The sequence below is a fragment of the Podarcis pityusensis genome (assembly GCF_964106645.2).
Source record: "Podarcis pityusensis genome assembly, chromosome: 8".
Taxonomy (NCBI): Eukaryota; Metazoa; Chordata; class Lepidosauria; order Squamata; family Lacertidae; genus Podarcis; species Podarcis pityusensis.
Window position 1 is genome coordinate 82,355,309 of NC_138033.1, and position 23,722 is coordinate 82,379,030.

Here is a 23,722-nt window from a genome sequence, read left to right on the forward strand (position 1 = left end):
GCCAGATGGGTGAGCAGATCTGTGGATATAGGAAGAGTTGGTGGGAGGACATTGCTTATTTCCCTGCCTTAAAAAGTCTGTGGGTGCAAAGCTATACATATTTAGCAGAGAAAATCCCATTAAACTCAGTGGAACTGGTTACATTGCAATTCACAGAGCAAAGATCGCTCTTCCAGACTCCCCCGAATGCTTCTTTGAAGTGAGTGTTCAGCCATTTATTTGACATTTGTTCCCTTGGTGGCTTACAATAAATAAGTTAGAAGCAAAGTAAACCATAAAAGGGAAAAAACTACAGGCACACAACAAAATGGAACTCTTCGTGCTGCTCCGCTTTTTGAAAACTACCTAAGCTATTTAAAAGGGCTGGGTGAACAAAATGCAAATATGCTTTCTGGCATGACGAAAAAGTCTGCCATTTGCAGACTACTAAATCACATCTTGCATCCTCTTCAATCTTTGGTGTACTCGAGTCCTGCTCACCATTCCAGAACAAGAAGTTCAGTGCCATCACTTGTGGGTTAAATTGAGACAGGATTTATTTATTTTTTCACCCACTACAGTGGTACTTTGGTTTAAGAACAGCTTAGTTTATGGACAACTTGGATTAAGAACACTGCAAACCCAGAAGTAGGTATTTTGGTTTGTGAATTTTGCCTTGGAAAAAGAACATGTTTCGCTTCCTGTTGAGTGTGTTCCATTTGTAAATTGAGTCCCCCGCTGCTATGGGAAAGCACGCTTTAGTTTAAGAACGGACTTCCCAGAACGGATTAAGTTCGTAAACCACTGTACATGTCTTAATTAGCTTATCAATGCCAGGATATCTCTGCCATCTACAGTTGTTTTGTGCTTATGGCTCCCTTCCCACTACAGGTGATAATGCAATCATCCTGGCAACGCTCAGGGAATTATCACCAACCTGTGAAAAGGGTGTGCTCTCTTTAAGCTTTTAAGCTGATTGTCACGGACTAGTTTGCTCCCACCTCTTACAATTTTCTTCTTTATAGAGCTGCCAATTAAGATTTTACTCCATGTATCTTACATGCGCTTTAGTATGGTACATGAAAACTTAGGCCATTGGTTCCCAAACCCATGGACCCCTTGACAATTGCAGAGGATCTTGATAGACCACTTAATGATTTTACTGCCTGTTGTAGCAATTGCAGTGTGCTGTGCTTGATGTTGTATGATTTGCAATCTTTCTTCTACAGGCATGCTTGCTCATTCATTACTTGTAGGCTGCTTTTCCACCCAAAAATATGCTCAAAGCGGCATACAACAAAGAAAAGAGGAATGCACAATAAAACAACAGCTCAATAGCAAATATTGACAGCATACGAAAAACAAACCAACGGTATTTCAGTATATAAAACAAGATTACGTTAACAACATTCAAGAGCAAAAACGAGAGAGCGAGACTTTCGCCTTGGTCCCAGAAACCCCTACCCTTGTGATGTTGCTCACTGTCCCTGGGGTACCTGGAAACACCCCTCCCATGATGTTACACCTCTTCCAAGATGCTGTAGATTAGTTTGGGAACCGCTGACCTGAGCTATTTAAGATTCCTTAAGCAAGGGCATTTGTTTTAACAGACTAATACAGTTGCTCCTCTGTACACTCTTGACCAGGGGTCAGCAAACTTTTTCAGCAGGGGGACGGTCCACTGTCCCTCAGACCTTGGGGGGGGGCGGACTATATTTTGAAGAAGAAAAAAATGAACACATTCCTCTGCCCGACAAATAACCCAGAGATGCATTTTAAATAAAAGGACACATTCTACTCATGTAAAAACACGCTGATTCCTGGACCGTCCCTGGGCCGGATTTAGAAGGCGATTGGGCTGGATGCGGCCCCTGGGCCATATTTTGCCTACCCATGGTCTTGACGTTTTAACCCAGTGTTTGCCATCCTGCCCTTGAGACGTTTTGGACTACATTAACTAGAACTGTTCGGCAAGGTGGTTTTTTTAAAGCTTCTCCTAATAAAGCAATTATCCTATAGCAGCTGCTTGGGTTTTGTCCCCTCTAACATTTCCCCTCTTACTAAAAAGATTACCTCTTTGAGAAGCAGAGAAAATGTCCTGAGGCATGCCACACCCACACAATGAAAGCTAAAGAGTGCAACACAAAGACTACATTGAAATGAAGAAGCCAGCGAAACAATCGTGCAACCCTTTGTCACTGTAAGGGAGGCGGCTGCGGAGTCTGCTTTGCCACTGAGCAAATGCAGATACCACAGAACCTGGCATGGATGGGAAGAAGAGAGCTGGCTGTGATTGCAGTGATGCTCCCCGCCAAAGTCCAAACCTTTTTACAATCTTATCCAGTTAGTCCACTGTGTTGAAACAGATGATAGACAGCTATATACTAAAGGTAAAGGGACCACTGACAGTTAAGTCCAGTCGCGGACGACTCTGGGGTTGCGGCGCTCATCTCACTTTACTGGCCAAGGGAGCCAGACGTTTGTCCGCAGTTTTTCCGGGTCATGTGGCCAGCATGACTAAGCCGCTTCTGGCAAAACCAGAGCAGTGAACGGAAACGCGGTTTACCTTCCCGCCGGAGCAGTACCTATTTATCTACTTGCACTTTGACATGCTTTTGAATTGCTAGGTTGGGAGGAGCAGGGACCGAGCAACGGGAGCTTCAAACCGCCGACCTTCCGATTGGCAAGCCCTATGCTCAGTGGTTTAGACCGCACCATCACCCGCTATATACTAGTTGCAGGCATCAAGATCTACCCACACTGGAAGAATGGCAGATGCAACTGATAGACTATATGGAACTGGCCGAGATGACCGGCAGAATTCGTGACCTGGGAGAAGAGAAGATGGAGGAGGACTGGAAGAAATTTAAGAACTATTTACAAAAACATTGTAATTTGAGTGAATGTTAAGCAGGATGCTAGATCATAAATAATTGAGCACCACTAAATTAGATGATTTAAGATAATAAGTGAGATTGAGAAAATATAAACCTTTTTGAGAATTATAAGATTATAAATATACAGATGGGACATAAGAATGCAAATAAGATAATAAATTGCTGGCAAAAAGTTACAACGATGAAAGTGGGAGCGGGAGATGTGAGGAAGTCCAAAGAAAATGTGAAATTATGTTAAGATATATGTTATACTGTTTATTATATTTATTTTTATTGTAAACCCCAATAAATATTTAAAAAATATATATATATATACTAGTTGCAGGCAATCACAGGTGCAGGGAGTGTGGTGTTGGCAAGGACTGATGGGAGTTGTAGTCCGGCAGTATCTGAAGGGCACCATTTTCGTTATCCCTGTTCTGTGCCATGGTGACAAGTGGTTGTGTGTTGTTTTCACTGGCCTCTTCCATTTCAATGCCTTTGCACACCTTTAAAATTGATATACACATACAGTGGTACCTTGGTTCTTGAACGTAATCCGTTCCGGAAGACGGTTTGACTTCCGAAATGTTTAAAAACCGAAGCGCAAAGGGCTGACTGCAAGTTCAACTGAGAAAACTGAGAAACATGAGGCATGTTTGAAAACGGAAGCATTTACTTCTGGGTTTTTGGCATTCAAAAACCAGAACGTTCGGCTTCCGAGACGCTCGAAAACCGAGGTACCACTGTATTAAAAACTGGATACAACAGTACAAAATGGGTGCTGTGAGTTGATCCAGCACATTGGCTGTGGCAGAAACCCTGGGTGGAATCTGTTGTTGTTTAGTCGTTTGGTCGTGTCCGACTCTTCGTGACCCCATGGACCAGAGCACGCCCGGCACTTATGTCTTCCACTGCCTCCCGCAGTTTGGTCAGACTCATGCTGGTAGCTTCGAGAACACTGTCCCACCATCTCGTCCTCTGTCGTCCCCTTCTCCTTGTGCCCTCCATCTTTCCCAACATCAGGGTCTTTTCCAGGGAGTCTTCTCTTCTCATGAGGTGGCCAAAGTATTGGAGCCTCAGCTTCAGGATCTGTCCTTCCAGTGAGCACTCAGGGCTGATTTCCTTCAGAATGGAGAGGTTTGATCTTCTTGCAGTCCATGGGACTCTCAAGAGTCTCCTCCAGCACCAGAATTCAAAAGCATCAATTCTTCGGCGATCAGCCTTCTTTATGGTCCAGCTCTCACTTCCATACATCACTACTGGGAAAACCATGGCTTTAACTATACGGAGCTTTGTTGGCAAGGTGATGTCTCTGCTTTTTAAGATGTTGTCTAGGTTTGCCATCGCCTTTCTCCCAAGGAGCCAGTCTTTTAATTTCGTGACTGCTGTCACCATCTGCAGTGATCATGGAGCCCAAGAAAGTAAAATCTCTCACTGCCTCCAATTCTTCCCCTTCTATTTGCCAGGAGGTGAATAGAAGGGGAAGAAATGGAGGCAGTGAGAGATTTTACTTTCTTGCCTCCATTTCTTCCCCTTCTATCTACACACACATAAAAAATGTTATGAAAAGCGTTTTTAAAAAGACATTGAATTTTCCATAAGGCTCACCATTGCTGTCTAGTGTCACATTGTATATTACACTTATATCATACTTAAAACATTTTATTTGCAGCTGTATAGCTGAATCTCTGGTATGTCAGGAAATGGCACTGCGGGTGGGATGGGGCCAGAAGGTACGTATGGATCTACTCTCGGGCCTTTGAGGAATTTGTAGTAAATGCAAGGATTTCAGACATCCAATTGTTCCACAGTAGGAGCAGCACAATGGCTGCCTCTTATCCAAAGAACAGAAATGGTGGTAGCTTGGGGGGTGAGCAGAACTAGATTTGTGAGGTCAGGTTCATTCTGGTACAGTACTCAGAACAAATTCCCGGTTTCAGAATTCATTCATTAGAAGTGCATGTCATGTGCACCTGCTTCTGGTTGGTGGATCTCAGCGTTCTAGTAAAAACAATGGAGATCCTGCAAGCCTGAAGTCTGCCAGTCGTCGCACAAAAGCCCTTTCTATTGAAATGAAAGAAAGGATTGCTAAGAGCTGGAGACTTGCTGAAATGGCAAAACTGACCATGTGCCTTTAAGAACAAAAAGCCAATCCAACATTACTATACCACAACCAATACCCCCACAGCAAAGCCCAGCAACTAACTTAGCTTTGGGGGTCAGGGAGAGACCCAGAATAATTTTCATCATTCCTTTTTTTGGTCATTATTTATGTATTTATTTGATATGTATTCTTCCCTTCATCCGGAGATCTCAGGGTGGTTCATAGCATTACATTATTAATGGAAATATTTTGTTTAAAGATTAGAATGGGGACAAAAGCATGCAACAAACCTCTACCAAAAGTGTCTAGGATACAGTGGTGCCTCGCAAGACGAAATTAATCCGTTCCGCGAGTCTCTTTGTCTTGCGGTTTTTTCGTCTTGCGAAGCACGGCTATTAGCAGCTTGGCGGCTATTAGCGGCTTAGCGGCTATTAACGGCTTAGCGGCTTTAAGAAAAAGGAAACAAACTTGCAAGAACTCGCAAGACGTTTCGTCTTGCGAAGCAAGCCCATAGGGAAATTCGTCTTGCGGAACGACTCAAAAAACGGAAAACTCTTTCGTCTAGCGAGTTTTTCGTCTTGCGAGGCATTCGTCTTGCGGGGCACCACTGTACAAGTTGCACATGAAATTTCACATATAGGATTTTACTACTGCCTGTGTGAAGGACCATATTGGCCTGAATGTATGCCTCACTTTTTTCCCAAATTCCAACCGTGAAAAGTTGAAGTGCGGCTTAAATTTGCGACCTTACAAAAATTGGCTTTTATGATATCGCTGCTGAAACAGACATACAGTAAAACGGAACGGGTGTGAGTGCCTGTGGAATTTAAAGAGAGTGGCGTTTATTTGGGTATTGTATTTTTTTCTCCCCCCCCCCCTGAAATTTTAAAGGTGCAGCTTATATTAGGGCCAATATGGTACATTGCAGAGTCTAAACTGCTATATAAATATTTTGCCTTGGAAGACTGTACTTCACAGCAATTTGCATTAGAAATAACTTTGGCAAGCCGTTTCAAGACACACAGAAATAATAAGTACGGCAGAATTTCCTGGACTGAATGTTTTATAACGGCTTTTAACTGGCCACGAAACTACAAGTAGGGTAGAAAAGTCGTGAAGCTTTTCATGTCCCTGGTTTCACTCCGTGCGTGAACACTCCCCATATGAAGAGAAAATGTTATTTCTTTTTGGGCTCATTTCAGTAGGCATCTTCTTTGGTTACCCAGCTAACATGTCAAGTCAGGGCCAGTTTAAGATCTTTAGAGGCCACAAGCACTGAATATTATGGTGCCCATCCACAATTCAAAATAAAAACAATGCTAAACTGCAATTATTATTTTTTCCAAAATGACACAAAGCTCACATGCGTGCTAAAATATACAAGCATGTATGTCATGTGGAACACATGATAGCATCTGATTCCCTCACATTATTTCAATCTACTGGTACATTAGTAGGATGTCCCTCCCCCTGGTTTAGGTGGGGAAAGGCACAGCAATAAATAGAGAACAGAAAAATGCGGAAAGGATGTGAAGTAAATAAGGAAGATTTTTCTCATGAAGATGATTAAAAATAAATAAATGTCAAATTCCTTTAAGAAAAATCTCATTTTTTTTTCTGGGTACCCCTGCTTTGCTGGTGCCTTAAGCATGCCTATTGGGTGATCCAACACTGTGTCAACTCATGGTTCTTCAGGATGAGGAGGGAGAACAAAACCAGGAAAAAGCACCCTAAGCGCACAGGAAATGCAAATGGAAAAAGTTGTGAAACGTTGTAATGTTAGTTGCACTGGAATCCATGCTTCTCATTCTTCTAAGCCATGAATACCCTCTTTTGCAGAATGTAAAGAAGTCAGTGGCGCTGGAAATAGATATATGGATATTATTTTCCAGGAAACCTTTCTTTTAATGGCTGAATCTCGAAGAATTTTTGAGTAACCATGACTACACCTCCTCCACCTTGCTTGTGTGTAAACGCTGCATTGTGTTCTCTTTCATGAATGTGCACGGAATGACCTTGCTTTAAATAGTCGCACGTTCGGTACAAATCCTAAAAGGTGTGAGAGCTTTAAAAAGCAAGCAGGTAAGCAGGTAATAGGGCTTTAGAGGGGGCTTTCCACACCACCACTAATTAAAAACAAGAACATAATGGAGAGATGTGCTGAATCAGACCAAAGGGGACCCATCTAGCCAGGAATTCTATCCCATGAAGGGCGCCATAGCACGATCTATCTTGGGACAGTCCTAGAAGACCTGTTCCTTGGCTTGCAGGCCTTTTCCCACCTGGCCAGGGAGGGCAGGACCCTGACACAAAAGCTGCCGCTGCTGAACAAATGCTTGGGTTGGGGTACTGTTTAGAGGATGTTGCTGCTGTTTTCAATATTAATATTTTACATATTTATTTCAAATTTTATTATGATTTATGTGGAAATTGTTTAATTTGATTGTGTGCTTTTTAATGTTTTATTTCTTGCTTGTGACTACTTTTGCTGTGTTTGTAATTATGTATTTCCCCCCATGTTGTAAGTTTCCTTGAGCATGGTTCTAACTATGGAAAGAGGGCATACAAGTCAAATTACGTATATAATATATGCATGTTCCCCAGCAACTGGTATTCCCTGACCACTGGTCCTGTTAGCTAGGGATGATGGGAATTGTAGTCCCAAACATCTGGAGGGCCGGAGTTTGCCTATGCCTGCTTTAATGCATGTTGGCTGGGAAGCAAGTCCCAGGTAAATGTGCATAGGATTGCAACTGTAATTATACACTTTTACCCCACTTTTCTTCCACGACTGAAATGAAGGTGGTGTCTATCTGTGAGTTTCCTGGTCGTGTATGGACCATAACCAACGCTGCTTAGGTGCATCTGTTTTTAGATGATGTCCTGGGGCCTAAGTGGTGCTTGGCTGTGGGGAAAGAAGTATATAACTCTGGCTTGCACTTGCGGGGGGGGGGGGTTGGTTGGTTTTGTTTTAATAACTGAAGAGGGAAGTAGGCAAGGCTGTGATTTCCAAACCATTTCCTGTGAGGTACGGAGTGGTGGCTCACTTGCCACATCAATTGTTTTTCCTTTCAATATTAAAAAGGGTGAAGACTCTGCTGTAATTGTCTCATATGTAACAACCCTCAAGGAATCATCCCTCAGTTCTTTTGCTCATCCCATACAAAATGGCAAGAGTTCCTTTAGGTGCGGATTTACAATAGAATTGTAGAATTGTAGAGTTGGAAGGAACAAGACCATTTACTTTAGCCTCCTGCAATGCAGAAATCACAACTTATGCATCCCAGGCAGATGGCCATCCAACTTCAGTTTAAAAACCTCTGATGTTGCTTTGGGTTGAAATGAATACGTTTATTTGGTATTTGTGGGAGGCTGGCCACCTGTGCCTTTCACAGCTGCAGTGACAGGCAGAAATCCAACAAGTGAAGCTCTTCCCCTCCAGTGCTGTAATTTGTCAAACAGTTTCAGGCGGAGAGCTCTAATGAGAATTTCTGATCTACACTTGCAATGGTCAAGACAGAATAATTATTCCATTAATTTAGGGAGAAATGCCTGCCCTTGTGTGTGGATTCCACAGGCTGGAGTTTCCTTAGCACAGTGTTTCTCAACCTTGGGTCCCCAGATATTGTTGGACTACAACTCCCATCATACCTGAGCTCTGGCCTTGCTAGCTAGGGATGATGGGAGTTGTAGTTCAACAACATCTGGGGACCCAAGGTTGAGAAAGGCTGCAAGTTAGCATGTTCTAGTTGTGTTGGTGAGTGTGTAAGATGAACATTGAAGAGTTAGCAAGGAGTAGCATTTCTTCCAGATGAGATTCTCTAGTTATTCTGGTTTTTAAAACACAAATGATATTTTAACATGGAACCTGACTTAAACATGTCTTTGCTTTTTAAACAGTTGAGGCATAGGGGGGTGGAGAAGAAGAGAAGACACTATCATCTAGGTTGTCGGATCGAACAAAGGAAAATTGGCATTTCATTTACAATCACTGTACTTATTACCTATGCTGTTTTACCCAGATTCCCAATTTTTTCTAATTTATCACCCTACTGGACTTGTTTATGAATAAAAACCCATGTATTTTATAGCATTAGTGTAACATTACAAGTTCTGATACATTTATGGTTTGAATACTGCATTTTTAATCTGCAAAAAAAGAAGAAAATAGCAGATAAAATATTATCTTCAAATATTATATTGAATACATTTTAACATATTCAAATATTGTAGTATTTTCAAAAACATAAAGCTTGACACCTTCAATTCACATATATATCTAGTAGTCACTGTCATGGTCATGATTGTGTGGGTTCTGACACCAATCCACACAGTTGCCCAAGCTGCTGCGTACCTCAATTTCAGTCTGTTGAACAAACAATCCTCTGTAGTACCCTGGCATCCATTTCTTCTACATCCCAGTTTGTGATGACCAACCTCTCAGCTGAAAGGCTTTTCGTTGCCATCAATAGAGGCAACACTACGTTCTCTGGGACTTAATCTGTAGGTTGGGGTCAGCATTGTATTTTAATACATCAAGGGAGATTTCCAAACTTTTCATGTTGGTGACACACTTTTTAGACATGCATCATGACACAGTAATTCAGTTTTACTAGCAAACCGGAGGTTAAACTAACCCCTTTCTAGCCCTGGGAGCAGCTTGGAGAGCATTCATAGGACACACCTACACACTGCAGCCGACACACTAATGTGTCACGACATACAGTTTGGGAAGTTCTGCATTAAGGCTTGGTAGCAGGCTTAACCAGTGCGCTGAACTAGTGCTGGGAAACTCCGGGGAACTTGGTGCAGAACATTTACTTATTTACTCTTGCATTTATCTCTCACTGTTCTTCCAAGGAGCTCAAGGTGGTGTACATGGCTAAACCACAACAGCCATATGAAGCAGGCTAGGCAGAGACTGCTCCAATGTCATCTAAAGGACCTTCACGGCTGAATCTGCCAGGTCCTAGTCTAACACTGCACTACACTGGTTCTCTTGGAGGCGGCTGATGGTTCTACAGCTCCTGCACTGCTCTTTCCTATACTACCTTTTAAATATACATTTGCAAAGTTAACATGAAGGTGGTGTAGTGATCAGAGTGTATGACAAGGACCGGGGAGACCCAAGTTCAAATCCTCATTCAGCTGTGGAACTCAGGGGTCAGCAACCTTTTTCAGCCGTGGGCTGGTCCACCAGACCATGTGGGGGGCTGGACTATATTTTTTGGGGGGGGAATGAACGAATCCCAAGCCCCACAAGTAACTCAGAGGTGCATTTTAAATAAAAGCACACATTCTACTCATGTAAAAACACCAGGCAGGCCCCACAAATAACCCAGAGATGCAGTTTAAATAAAAGGACACATTCTACTCATGTAAAAACACGCTGGTTCCCAGACCGTCTGTGGGCTGGATTGAAAAGGCAATTGGGCCGCATCCGGCCCCTGGGCCTTAGGTTGCCTACCCCTAGTGAAGCTCAATAGGTGATCTTGGACCAGTCACCAACTCTCTGCCTAACCTACTTCACAAGAATAAAATGGGGAGGGAAGGAGGACCATATGCCTTGATATGGCATTTCTTCCATTCTGGCACAGATTTGGGGAGGCAATTCGCATATTGTTCTGTTGCTTTGACATGCTTTCTCCCCAGACTCCTCTTGTCTTATAAACTATTTGTACCAATCAGTTTTTCCTCCTCTTTCCCTTCAGCCCCGCAAGGCAGCCACTGGCTCCATCACCAACCTGAAAATATATTTGATGGGTGTGAGATCAAATTTCAACAGACAGAGATGTATTTTCTAACGTTGTGTTTTTTTTTAAAAAAAAGAACAATATCTGCAGAAAATTATTAATTAAGGTTGAAAGCACAGAGACTGCTGTCATTCATCTACATATCATTTCCTATAGTGGAAAGATGGATTTCGTGGGTGACGAAATGCTCCTTTTAAAAAAGAACTTTCCATGCTGTAACAAAAACTGAAAATTTCACTGCTGAGAGGTTTTCTTGCCATCAAGCAGCATATGGATTTCGTCAAATAAAATGAGAAATTAATTAAAACAACAACAACACTGTTCTTATGTTCTCAGACCCTGCCAGCATGACCAATAGTTAGGGCTGAAGGGAGCTGGAGTCCAGCAACGCTGTTGCAATGGTAAAACGGGAGGGGAAGAATTCCAAACGCAATGGTACATAAATATTTGTGTGTTGGTGTAAATTTATGTTTATGTGCATGTACACACAGAGTACGGTAAGTGACATGCGGTTAAATATTAGAAGGGCTGTTTAAAAAGCATGGCTGCAAGAGTGGCAAATGAAAATGATGGACTTTGTGGAACTGGCGAAGCTGACAGGAAAAATCCGAAACCAGCACCATCAAATATTCCAAAAAGACTGGAGTAAATTTATTCATGATCTGAAAGTTCATTGTAAGCAATTAACAACACTAGTAAGGTTATCTGAAGACTTGCAATGAATTTTTTTTAAACCTTTCTATACTTACTTGAATTTTGAGGAATTTAGTAAAGAGTTATCAGAGAACTGGAAAAGATATAAAATGCTTGAATATAAAGGTTAGTTTTGAAAGCCAAGAGGTGGGAGGGAAGGAAGTCGATAAGCTCTAAGGAGCCAAAGAAGCAAAGTGGATAATAATGATGTGATTATATATGTTTAAATGGGAAAGTAATAAAAATTATTTTAAAAAATAAAAAGCACGGCTGCAGAGGTTGGGTGGGTGGGTGCGCGCGCGTGGAAGAGTGTGCGGCTCTTAAGCGCGTCTCCTCCCCTTCCGACAATCGAGAGGAGAAAACGCCACTCTGCGCGTGGTCAGGGGCCCCCTCGAACGACCCCCTTCCCTTTGGGGGCGGAAATATCCCGGGGGCTAATCCAGAGTTTCTCCCCTTCAGGGCCTTTCCGTCCGCGAAAGACGCCCGCTTGCCTGAGGGGAGACGAACCCCTCCGCCGCCGCTGCGGCTGCTCGTTGTCCTCCGGCCGAGGCCTCCGCTTCTCCCCCCCCCCCCCCCCACTACGTACCGCCGAGCTGGGCCCCGCCCTGCCGCCTCCCCGGTGCTGCCGCTTTCCTCACAGGCGGGCGGGCGGCCTTCACCCTCAGCCGAGCGCGGGGTCGGTGGGCCGGCCGGCTTGTCTCCTCCTCCTCCTCCTCCTCGCTCCCCACCTCCTGAGGAGGCGGCCTCAGCCGCCGCCGCCGCCGTCGTCGTGAGGGGCGGAAGGAGCCTCCGCAGCGAGCACGGACGAGCGTGCGCGCGCTCCGCCCGTCCCTCCCCCTCTCCCTCCTTTCGCCTGCCTCCCTCGGCTCAGCCATGTCCCTCAAGCCATCGCCTCAGCCTTCGCCCGCCGCCGCCGCCGCCGCTGCCGTAACAGCAGCCGCCGTGGGAGCGCCGCCGCCACCTCTGCAGCCGCCGTCCCCGCAGCCGCCTCAGCAGCAGACGACGGCCACCACGACGACGACGACGACCGCGACGACGAGCCAGCCGGCGCCGCCGCCGCCGCTGCCGCCACCGCCCCAGGGGCCGGCCCAGTCGGCCGGCAGCAGCAGCAGCAGCCGCAAGCCCCTCGGTAGCGGAGGTGGGAATAGCAGCGGCGGAGCAGGCCCCGGCCCCAGCGGGATCCCGGCTGGAGGAAGCGTCGGAGGCAGGCAGAATCTGGGCAGGTGAGTCGAGGGGCGAGAGGGACCGGGGCGGGGGTCGTCTCCCCCTGCGCCAGGCCTAGCGGCTTTGACGGGCGGGCCTCGCCTGCTTCCCTGCCGGGCTCTTCCGCGCTGCCCTCCGCGGCTACCTGGGCGCTGCAGGGTGGGGAATAGGGTGGCCAGGCCCGGTCGCGGCGGGTGGAAGGCCTCGGGTGGCAAGGCGCCTGACGGGACCAACCCGGTCCCGGGTAATATTTAGTTTTGGGTGTGTGTGTGTGGGGGGGGGTCCTCCGCTTTAGGCCTCTCTCCCCCCACCCCCAATAGATTCGGCGCCGGGCCTCGTGCATAAATGCCCGCACATGAGCCCCTAATTAACAGCGATCGTAATAAGGAGCGCTTTCCTCGGAGGCGCCGGGAGGACGTGTGGTTGGATGCGGCCGGCCGGCCGGCCTCGGAAGGGCTGCGATCCTGCGGCCGCTCGCTTTGGGGAGGGAAGCGGGACGCAGGCTTGCTTGGGAGTAAGAAAAGGGGAAAGGAAAAAGGGGTCACGCGGTGGGATTCCTCTGCCGGGCGCTTTGCTGGCTGGTTTCTCCTTGAGGAGGGCAGAGGAGCGGTGCGGACCCAGTATCAGCCATGGGGGCAAATGCTGTGCAAATATTTGGTAAGGAGGAATATTGCCGCCTTTTGTGTGGGTCTGTGCGCCGCGGAGAGGCCTATCTAGATGGTTGTGATTGCGGCGTTGATACCATTCTGATTAACCTGCCTTCTTCCCGTAAAAGGACCCAAGGCAAACAAATGTTATGACTGATGATTTGGGGGGAGAGGGGCCGGGGCTGCGGAGAGTAGGTGAAATGTAAAGGGGCCGCGTTGCCTTGAAATAAAGAGAAGATTTCCCCTTCCCACCGCTGGTCGTTGTAGAAATAATGGCTAAAGAGTGTCTCTTTTCCTCCCAAGTTCTCTATAAAAAAACTGCATAATTGCATAACAGGGTTTGAGGGGGCATGCGAAGGGTGGCATTGTTTGAAGGGAGCACTTGTCATAGGGGAGGGGGCAATGGAGGTTGCCCGCTTTGGAGGTGGGGGGTGGGTGGGAAGGTTTTGGTGAGTGGCATCACTTTCCCTTGCATTGTATTGAGGGGGAGGTGTTACCTGGAATCTTAAGAATGGGGAGGGGGGGTACGTAATCATTCAGTGGCTGACTTTGACCTGGAAGAAATTGTATTTTAGGGGTGGGAGGAGAAAAAGGGATTCCATGTTCCGCATCCCCTCAGGAAAGGAAAAGGGGGACCTCCCCCTCCCCACTTCAGCTGGCCCAATGTTGTGTGTGTGATGGGAGTTACCAGGCGCAGCAACTGGCATTGCCCTGGGAAGGGGGGGGGGCATAATGCCTTTCGTGTTGGGTGACAGGGGCAGGAAAGGCAGCTTGGCCTCCATGTTGGGCAGAGGCTTGAGGAGAGAGAATACCGCATAATACTATTTTGGAGAGGGGGGTGAAGGAGGAGAAGCAAGCTGGGATAGATCTTCTGCTCACACTGCCATGGGGAGGCAGAAGGCATTTCCAAGCCTTGGGCATTGCTGTGGGGGGGGGGGTGGAGAATAGGGAAGGACAACCCTGGTAGGACCCCTCCTGATTTTGCGGGAAAGCATTTTTTGGCAAAGGGAGGGAGGGAGCAAGAATTGCCGGGGAATGCATGAATACACAGGCGCTGCAACCAGCGAGCTGTGACGGTAGAAGGCCTCTCCTCCCCTCCCCAAGGCCGAGGCTGCAGCAAAGGCTGGCCGGGCCTGGAAAGGACGTTGGTGCTGTCGTAAGTGTCACTCCAGGGTCTAGGCCTTTGGAGTTGATCGTGCCCTTGTGTATGTGTAAGAGGGGAGATGATTAGCAGACATGTGTGTGTTGGGGTGCCTGCCCTTCAAGACTTGCAGGCAGGAAACTCAGCCTGGGCAGAGGGCACCTGGCTTGCTGCGAGGCAGGCCCCTGCCAGCCGGCCTTACCCGTTACTGCAGCCTTGAGTGCAGAGAGTGACCATTTTATATCGCAGTTGAGGTTCTCCCCCAGCTCCACCCCCCAAATGATCCTGCCAAGCCTCATTGCCCAAACCAGGGGGTCCTTCCCTTTAAAACAGGCCTCTTGGAAAGGGAAGAGAAAGGTGATTCAGGAATGTGTGGGACTAGATTTCCCCTCCAGCTGCGATAAGAAGTATTTTTCTGTTATGATTTTCAATACCATTGCTAATCTGTTCAGAGCAGCAGAGTTTTTATACAAACTGATCCAAAACACTGATGATTCTTACAGTATTAAAATTATGCAATATAAGGTGTATAGACGGTAATGTGCATTTGTCATATTGAATTGTGTGCCTGCAGGAAGCAATATAACTTCAGGCTAAGCAACTTGCTGTGTTGTCTGTGGAACAATGTATAAACAGAATTTGTGTTGCCAAGATGTGTTTAATACCCTTAAAAGTACTGGCTTCCTCACTTCTTTTTGCATGTTTTATTTACCCAACTACAACTATCTGATATCAAAAGAACAGTCACTTAGAAGAAAGACCAACAGAAGTCGCTCAGACTTGCTTCCAAGTAAAGGTGCTGAGAGTTCTAATCAGTGGGTTATTTATTTATTTATTAAATTTCTTTATCACCCTTAACCCACAGGTCTCAGGGTGGTTCGCAATATAAAAAACACAAAATACATGATAACAACAAGAACGTAGATCAAACCAACAAACCAATAACGCCCTTCCCCCTCTTTCTATCCTCTTGCAATTTGGACATTTCTTTGAAAACTTGCTTCTATATTCATGAAAGCCAGAGCCTTCAGTTGTGCAGAAGTACATCAGATACTTAGATCAATAGCAAGAAGGCTGAACTGTGAACCAGGAAGTCCCCAGTTCAAATGTTGCTTCTGATGGCCTTTGGCGAACTTCTTTCTCTTTCTCTCACTCCACCCTGTCAGTAATAGGAGGATAATAATATTGGTTGTAAGTATTCCCGAGATATTGACAAGTACTTTAGAGAGTTCAAAGTACTTTAGAGAGTTCATGTTTTAGATCAGGGGCATGAGGGGTGTCTGTTATCCAGGACTGCATTTTGCCACACAAACTTTTTGCAGACTATATAAACCTGATATAACCAGCATATCAGCATATCTTGTACAGCTGGTGCATAACATACAAAACTCACAGAGATGTAGCATTGAAATGTACAGTGCCTCCATTTCTCTTTTCTGTATGAGTGAAAAATTACTACACATAGTGGATATCAATAGTGCAATCCTCCAGAACTTACTCTACTTATTAGATGGGAGACTTGGGGGGGGGAAATAAATAGGAATATTCTTGGAAAGGGCATAAGGCAGGACCTGTTTGATGTTGTCATCCACCAGTGCTTGAAATCCCCTCAGCACATTTTGCGACTGGTGTGGGTCCAGTTGTGAGGACATGGAGATCTCTAGATACCAGGTTGGTGACTGACATCTCCATTTGGCTGACCTTCCAGATTTCTTAAGCAGGTAAGCCCAAGAGCTTCTTTTTTTTTTTTTTTTTTTAATTTATTGGAGTTTACAATAAGAATAAATGTAACAGACAATATAACAAATATCTTAACATACTTTCACATTTTTTTTTGGACTTCCTCACATCTCCCGCTCCCACTTTCATCGTTATAACTTTTTACCAGCAATTTATTATCTTGTTTACATTCTTGTATCCCCTCTATATATTTATAATCTTACAATTCTCAAAAAGAGTTATATTTTCTAGCCCAAGAGCTTCTTCACTGCATTTATATCCCACCCTTTTCTCCAACGAGTACATGGTTTCCCCCCCTCCTCAGTTAATCCCTACAGTGACCCTTTGAGGTGGGTTCAGAGGCTGTGACTGGCCCAAGGTCACCCAGTGAGCTTTATGATTGAGAGGGGATTTGAACCCTGATTTCGCAGGTACTAGTCTAACACTCTAACCACATCACCACACTGGCTTCCTGGAGTATTTCTTCTATGGGGCAAATATATAGATTAAGTAGGTACATAAATATGGGGAAAGCAAAATGTAACTTAGGGAAGGATCTGAAATATTTTGAATTATGTTTTATTCTAGATTGCTTTATTTGAAGTTTTACTGTGTTGTAAACCTCTTTGAGATTTTTTCTTTCAAAATATAAAGCAGTATAAAAGAGAAATGAATAATAACAACAACAAAATTTCATTAAAATGTGCCTACACATTCTGTTGTGGTGAGTATAGGCCAGTTTTAAGGTGCCATTTGGCTATTAGCTTACATATCTGAGTTTCTAACACTGGTCACCCCTTTTGAAATGTGATATGTGTGAGTATAGCTATTAATTCTAATATTAAGTGAGATTTCAACAGAAATAGCTTATTTTTCTTTCACTTCTACTTACCTCTTCAGTGTGCTGAAATTATTTTTAATAATTTGAATTTTCAGTGGTTGTGATCTGTCTCAGGATAATGCTTTTATGTGGAAAAGCAAAATCTACAGATTGAAAGAGTTGTTTATGAGTCAGTTGGAAATGTTGCATGTACAGAGGATTAAAGCACCTGTTTAGAATCTAATTTGGGTTTCTAAAATGGGCTTGTGCTCTTGTACGTCTGTGTGGAGACCTTACTGGATGCTGATAATTCTGGCATGCCCCTATTCTGATACTATGTTTCTTTTAAATACGTAGAGCATTTGAGAATAGTGACTACTGGTCTTAAGTTCTTGAATGCCTTTTATTACTCTTTATGCTACAATACTAGTTTATTGTACAATAGAATCCTGCTGAAGTGAAATGTCCTGCTGCTGTCTGTTTTGAAGTTGTTTTTTGCATTCAAAATGTGAATGAATATTCCATTTTTATCCAGTGGAGATAAATTCTGAAGGAAATAGGTATGTACATCTGCTTTTTTGGCAGAGAACAGGAATGCCTGCTGTGTTCAACCAAAAAGGTTGAACACAGCCAAAAAGGAGAAAATATTGTAGAGGATTAGAGGTTTTCCTGGTATCAGTATTAATCATTTTGGATATTAGCAGACGGACCCTGAGAACTGCTATAGACACACCCAAGCATTTGTGTGTGACTGTTGCTGTTGCTGCTGTTGTTGTTATATTAAATTTCTATTAATGCCCTTCCTTTGAGGATCACAGGCTGGTTTACAATATAAAAACACAGTAATACACAACACAGTTACAAACACAAAAAATACCAAACCCCCTCAGTTTAAAAGGTCGTATATTCTTTAATTAGCCAAAAGCCTGGGGCGAGAGGGATGCATTTGCCTGACACCTAAATATATGTAATAAAGGTGTCAGGTGAGCCTCCCTGGGTCCACGAGTGAGGAACCACCGCAGAAAATTGCCCTCCAGACCCCTCATGGAGGAGGCGCATGAAGAAGGGCCTCAGATGATGATCACAGGCTCCGTGACAGTTCATGTGGGGAGAGGCAGTCCTTGCGGTATTGTAGTCCTGAGCCATTTAAGGCTTTATAGGTCAAAACTAGCACTTCGAATTGGGCCAGGAAACTAATTGTCAGCCAGGGTAGTTGGGCCAGGATTGGAATTATATACTCTAGCCGTCAAACCATAGCTCTTTCCCTGTCCCTGGTTATGCAGCAAGTCCTCGCACTGTTTCACAAACTGCTTTTGAACGGCCACCGCCAATCAGTTGCAAAAGAGGTTGGACATAAGTACATTGGGTATGTGGATGTCAATAAACTATGGTTTACCAAGACTGAGCAGCATGCTAGTGCATACTGCTTCATCATTCCTGCTCGACTTCTCTCCTTAGGCTGGTGGGGGACAACAAACCATGAGCCTTGGTTTGTTGCCATATCTGAACTAGGAACATGGTTTATCTCTGACAAATCACAATCAGCAACAAACTATAGGAGTATAGGAAGCTGTCTTAAATGAAGTCAAATGATTGGTCCATCTAGCTCAGTATTGGCCACAGCTCTCTCAAGATTTCAGACACAGGGTCTTTCCCAAACCTACCTTTGGCAAGCAGAGCATATGGTCTTGCAGTGGTGTCCAAACTTTTTTCAAAGAGCGCCAGATTTGATGAAGTGAAGGGCCATGAGGGCCGACCAGAGTTGTTAACCTTTTTTTAGGATTGAAGTTGTTGAGTTTTGTGGTTTTACCCCAGAGTTGTTGAGCTTTTTAAGGGTTGAAGTTGCTGAGGGTTTTTTTAGGATTTTACCCCAGGAAATAAACTACCACAGGGGCCGGATTAAACTGACCGGTGGGCTGGATTAGGCCCCCGATATGGACTTTGGACATGTCTGGTCTAAGGTCATTCTGAAATACATAGACCTTGTTCACAAATAAAAAAAAGAGACGGTCAATGGCTTATTTGGACCAAGCAGCATTCTAGTGTTCACTGCCCAATTGCTCCCACTTTGCTGCTTCCCCCTTATGTGCGTAGGAACAATATACAATATACGGGTTAAGTACTTAATTTGTTCTGGAGGTCTGTTCTTAACCTGAAACTGTTCTTAACCTGAAGCACCACTTTAGCTAATGGGGCCTCCTGCTGCCGCTGCGCCACCGGAGCATGATTTCTGTTCTCATCCTGAAGCAAAGTTCTTAACCTGAAGCACTATTTCTGGGTTAGCAGAGTCTGTAACCTGAAGCGTATGTAACCTGAAGTGTGTGTAACCCGAGGTACCACTGTACCATGAAGCTTGGTGTCTATTGGTTCTTTAATAGCCTTTATGAATTTTTTATACACCAACCTAAAGTTGTGTTTGGTTTGAAATTCTAAGAGCCCAGCCCAGGGGTGGGAGGAGTAGTCCAGTTACCTGGAATTGCCCCATCCTTTCAAATATCATTTGAATAAATGTATTTGCTTTCTCTCTGGATCCATAACCTTCATGAGGGTATATTGTGTCTTTTGGATTGAGGCTGTTTGCTTGACTGAGCTGTTTAGAGGCTTGATTGTGCATTTGTGAGTGTGGCCATGTGGTGTGCTAGAGGAAGTGATTTGGGGGGAGGTGTTAGCAGTCAGCAGCAGTTCCAGAATCATAGGCTTGGAAGGTACCCTCATGGATAATCTAGGGCTAGGCCAACCCCCCTGCAATGCAGGAATCACAGTCAAATTGAACAATACATGTAAACAGGAGTGTTTAGCAGGGGAGTTTGAGCTGGAGGCCCAGAGTGCTGTCTTATGGTGTTTGTAGGACCAAGAGATATGCAAGCAAAGGAGCTGCTGCAGGGACCTGTGACACCTGTGCCGTGTTTGTTTCCTGCTTGAGAAAGTGCAAAACTACACCTGCAGCACAGTGATCGAAATTAACTGGTTGCCAGTCGTTTTCTTTTGAGACTCAGCACCAGCTACCTAGTGAACAAATTGAGATTTCCAGTTCTATGATTTGCGACTTGAGAGCCTTCCTTTTTTGCCGGCTTCTCATGAAGACTTTTGATGTGCTAAGCAAACTGTGAAGAAGCTCTTTCACACATTTAAATGGATTGCTTTTCTCTTGTGGTTGCAAACAAATGGATTGCAGGACATGGGGCAGCAGGGGAGAGCTAGCTGTTTTGCTTCTGATCACACAGAAGATAGTCACTTTGGAGAAACAGAACTGCTGTGTGGGAAACACTCTTTAAAGTTGACCATATTCTATAAAATAGATTTTTTTTAGAAACAGAAGAAAGCTGGAGCGGAATTGTATGATCTTTTAAGTGCAAGGGATGCCAGTATGACCTATCAACATTTTATAATTCAAAGCACAAGTGTTCGAAATTAACCAGGCGCATTTTGCACCTGACTGTTGGCCACTTGAGACCAAGTGAAGATGCCTGGGCACCCCTAATACCTCCACCATCTGGAGGTGTATGCCTGGGGATCATTAGACCTTGACTGTTTTCACACACGAATACCTCATCCTGTAGAATTCTATCAATTATATTTAATCTGCGCAATCGGAATGAATTTCTGGAACCAAAATGCTTTTTCTGTGCAGCCTGAGCAGGAGCAGTGAACAACATTATAATTGTTGTAGCTTGTTTTCACTTACCCTACCCCCACTGCTGCCTCATGGAAGATAGAGCAAGCTTGTTTTCTCCTGCTCTGGAGGTTAGGACCCAAACCCATGGATTCAAAATAAAAAAATTCCTTCCTGTAGCACCTTAAAGACCAACTAAGTTAGTTCTTGGTATAAGCTTTCGTGTGCATGCACACTTCTTCAGATACACGTATCTGAAGAAGTGTGCATGCACACGAAAGCTTATACCAAGAACTAACTTAGTTGGTCTTTAAGGTGCTACAGGAAGGAATTTTTTTATTTCGACTATGGCAGACCAACACGGCTACCTATCTGTAACTGGAACCATGGATTCAAGTTACTAGAAAGGAGTGTCCAACTCAACATCAGGAAGGACTTTCTGAGCTGTTTGACAGTGGAGCAGACTCCCTCGGAACGTGGTGGTCTCTCCTTCATTCATTAAACAGAGGTTGGATGGCCATCTGTCTTGGATTCTTTAGTTGAGATTCTAGCATTGCAGGGGGTTACGCTAGATGATGCTTTGAGTCTCTTCCAACTCCACAATTCTGTGATTATCCTATATATTTGAAATCAAAGATGGAGTTGGTGTTTCTCTTCTTGCAATCATTAACTAAGCTTGATATCTTTGCCCTGCTCTTTTGGAAAGTCAGGGAAATGTGCTCTTTCTAACTGTTTCTGAAATGATGAAGTGACCTTGAGAATCTCTTCCTGCCCCAGCCAGTTGCTAATTAGTATCTTTACAGCAACGTCTTCAGACTGATACATGTGGAGTACAAATGAGCTATTGCCTACAAGGTGGTAGAATCCCCCCACCCCACTGCCCCAGTAAGGGGCATGGGAAGCCAGTGAGTTCGTTCTGAGTAGTGTGGAAAGTGCAACTGTTCATTATTTTTGTACAGTGGTACTTCTGGTTAAGAACTTAATTCGTTCTGGAGGTCCGTTCTTAACCCGAAACTGTTCTTAACCTGCGGCAGCAGCAGGAGGCCCCATTAGCTAAAGTGGTGCTTCAGGTTAAGAACAATTTCAGGTTAAGAACAGACCTCCTGAACGAATTACCGTATTTTTCACTCTATAAGACGCACCAGTCCACAAGACGCACCTAGTTTTTGGAGGAGGAAAACAAGGGGGGGAAATTCTGAATCTCCGAAGCCAGAACAGCAAGAGGGATCACTGCGCAGTGAAAGCAGCAATCCCTCTTACTGTTCTGGCTTCTGTGATAGCTGCACAGCCTGCATTCACTCCATAAGACGCACACACATTCCCCCTTACTTTTTAGGAGAGAAAAAGTGAGTCTTATAGAGCAAAAAATACGGTAAGTTCTTAACCCGAGGTACCACTGTACAGAAACAATTGTGTTAATGTAATATAAAGGACTGCTTAACTCTAGAAGAATACTTAACTGAAAACATAACCAAAAAAAGATTGCAGAAGGGTAGTCATGTTTTTACTAAAAGAAATCATTAAGGAACTTGTGGCATCTTAAAAGACTTAGGGATTTACCAAAGCATACATTTTTGTAGATGGGATTTCATTTCATTATATGCATGAAGTTTATCTTCAGTTGAAATGTAAATATACATATGGGCGGCAGTGGTAAACATTGAGGGGAAATGTCATGAACTGCAAAAAATGCAGTCTGTGACAATTCACTTGTACTTTAAATATATACAAAATAAACAGAGTTGACCACAGCAGCAGTAATGAGTGATAACGTAATCACCAAACAAACAAAAACCTGGTACCTTTGCATTTATTTATTTATAGGAGGGAAATTGCATTCTGCTTTTTACAGAAGAAACATAAAAAGATTACAAAAACTTAATAAAATACATGACAATAAAAGCAGTTCATATCAAGGTAAAAACATATCAAGAAAGTTAAAATACTTTTCATACAATAAAAACAGGATGTAAACAGAATTCAAGCTTTAAGAAGCTCACCTGAAACCAATCAAAACCTCTCTAGGAAAGAAGTTCTGCAACTACTACAGAAAACACCCCCTTGTTGTGCCCCAGCTAATTCTGCTTCTGAAAGTGATGAGATGCATTGCAGGGTCACTGATGCTTAATGCAGAGTTGTGTGGCAGGAGATACTCCACCAGAACTCCTTGACAGTATGGAGCTTCATAGGTGAGTAGTGATTGATAACAGCTATAGCAATCCTTGATCATTAGTGTTTCCCAAGTGTCTTTGTAGTCTTATTTAGGAATTGATACCCCTTTTTAAAAAGGACCCACGTCAGGCCAGCAAACTGCTTTGTTGCAAAATACACTTTAAGACATCCGGGGTGGTGCCATCGGTAATGGCGGACTCCCTCTGATACGGAGGGACTAGCTCCGCGGAAAACGGGTCTTCCCGCTACGGCAAAGCGGGGACCCTTTGAAAAATCACAGGCGGATGAAGCCTGTGACCATGGGACTCGGCGGGCACCTTTCGCGCGCCCCCAACTCGTAAAGGAACCCAGTTACGGGCTCCGGAGCGAAGAGGGGCAAGTGGCGCGGTGCTGAGAGTCAACTGCTTCTTCCGTGGAGCGAAGCCACAGAGCCGTTGCCAGAGAGCGCTGCCTTTTTCCTGGAACAATTTGGCTTTTAAAACAATTACCCGTGAGTAGCTTAATTTCGGACAATTGGACTTTAAATAATGACCTGCGAGTAGAAAGGAAAATTGGACTAAGAAATTCTTCTCAATTTGGCACTGAAACGGGAAGGTCTAAACAGGAAGTCAGCCTTCCGTTTCTTGTAGATAGATTAAAGCAAAGACATGGCAAACTAGAGTTTAGGAAATCCTTTGTAAAGGATTAACTTTCATCATTTAAAATTGTTGAACCCCCTTCGGAAGCAGGAGAAGAGGGGGGATTTTTTCCGGACTGTTTAAACCTGCAGAAGAGAGTGTAAAGCAAAGTAATTTTCCACCGTCTTGATCCTGGGAGCGGGGTGTCAGGACTGACGTTCTTTGGGAAGCTCATTGACCATAGACAAACGTCTTTGACAGATAGTTAAAAGAAGAGAAACATAGTGATTCCATTGTTCTCCTTCGCATTTTAAAGGAACAAATATTGACAAAATATCTGAAAAAGGAAACTTTGTTGTTAGATCTGCCTTTAAAAGAAAAG

The 23,722-nt window shown here is 44.3% G+C and overlaps 1 protein-coding gene and 1 long non-coding RNA gene across 9 annotated transcripts in view; both read left to right on the forward strand.

Moving 5' to 3' along the window:
• Positions 1-10,777, forward strand: part of LOC308483580 — a 97,415-nt gene extending 86,638 nt beyond the window's left edge. The window contains exons 3-4 of the long non-coding RNA XR_013989698.1: positions 5,279-6,179; positions 6,664-10,777. This is a non-coding gene — a long non-coding RNA (uncharacterized lncRNA). The remainder of the gene's footprint in view (positions 1-5,278; positions 6,180-6,663) is intronic.
• A 1,497-nt stretch (positions 10,778-12,274) lies between these two features.
• The window catches only part of ATXN2 (ataxin 2), a 62,551-nt gene continuing 51,103 nt past the window's right edge, over positions 12,275-23,722 (forward strand). For all 8 annotated transcript variants that reach the window (XM_081017295.1, XM_081017299.1, XM_081017296.1 and 5 more), the window contains exon 1: positions 12,275-12,631. In XM_081017295.1, coding sequence (XP_080873421.1) covers positions 12,282-12,631 — 350 coding nt within the window. In that variant the 5' untranslated portion in view covers positions 12,275-12,281. The remainder of the gene's footprint in view (positions 12,632-23,722) is intronic.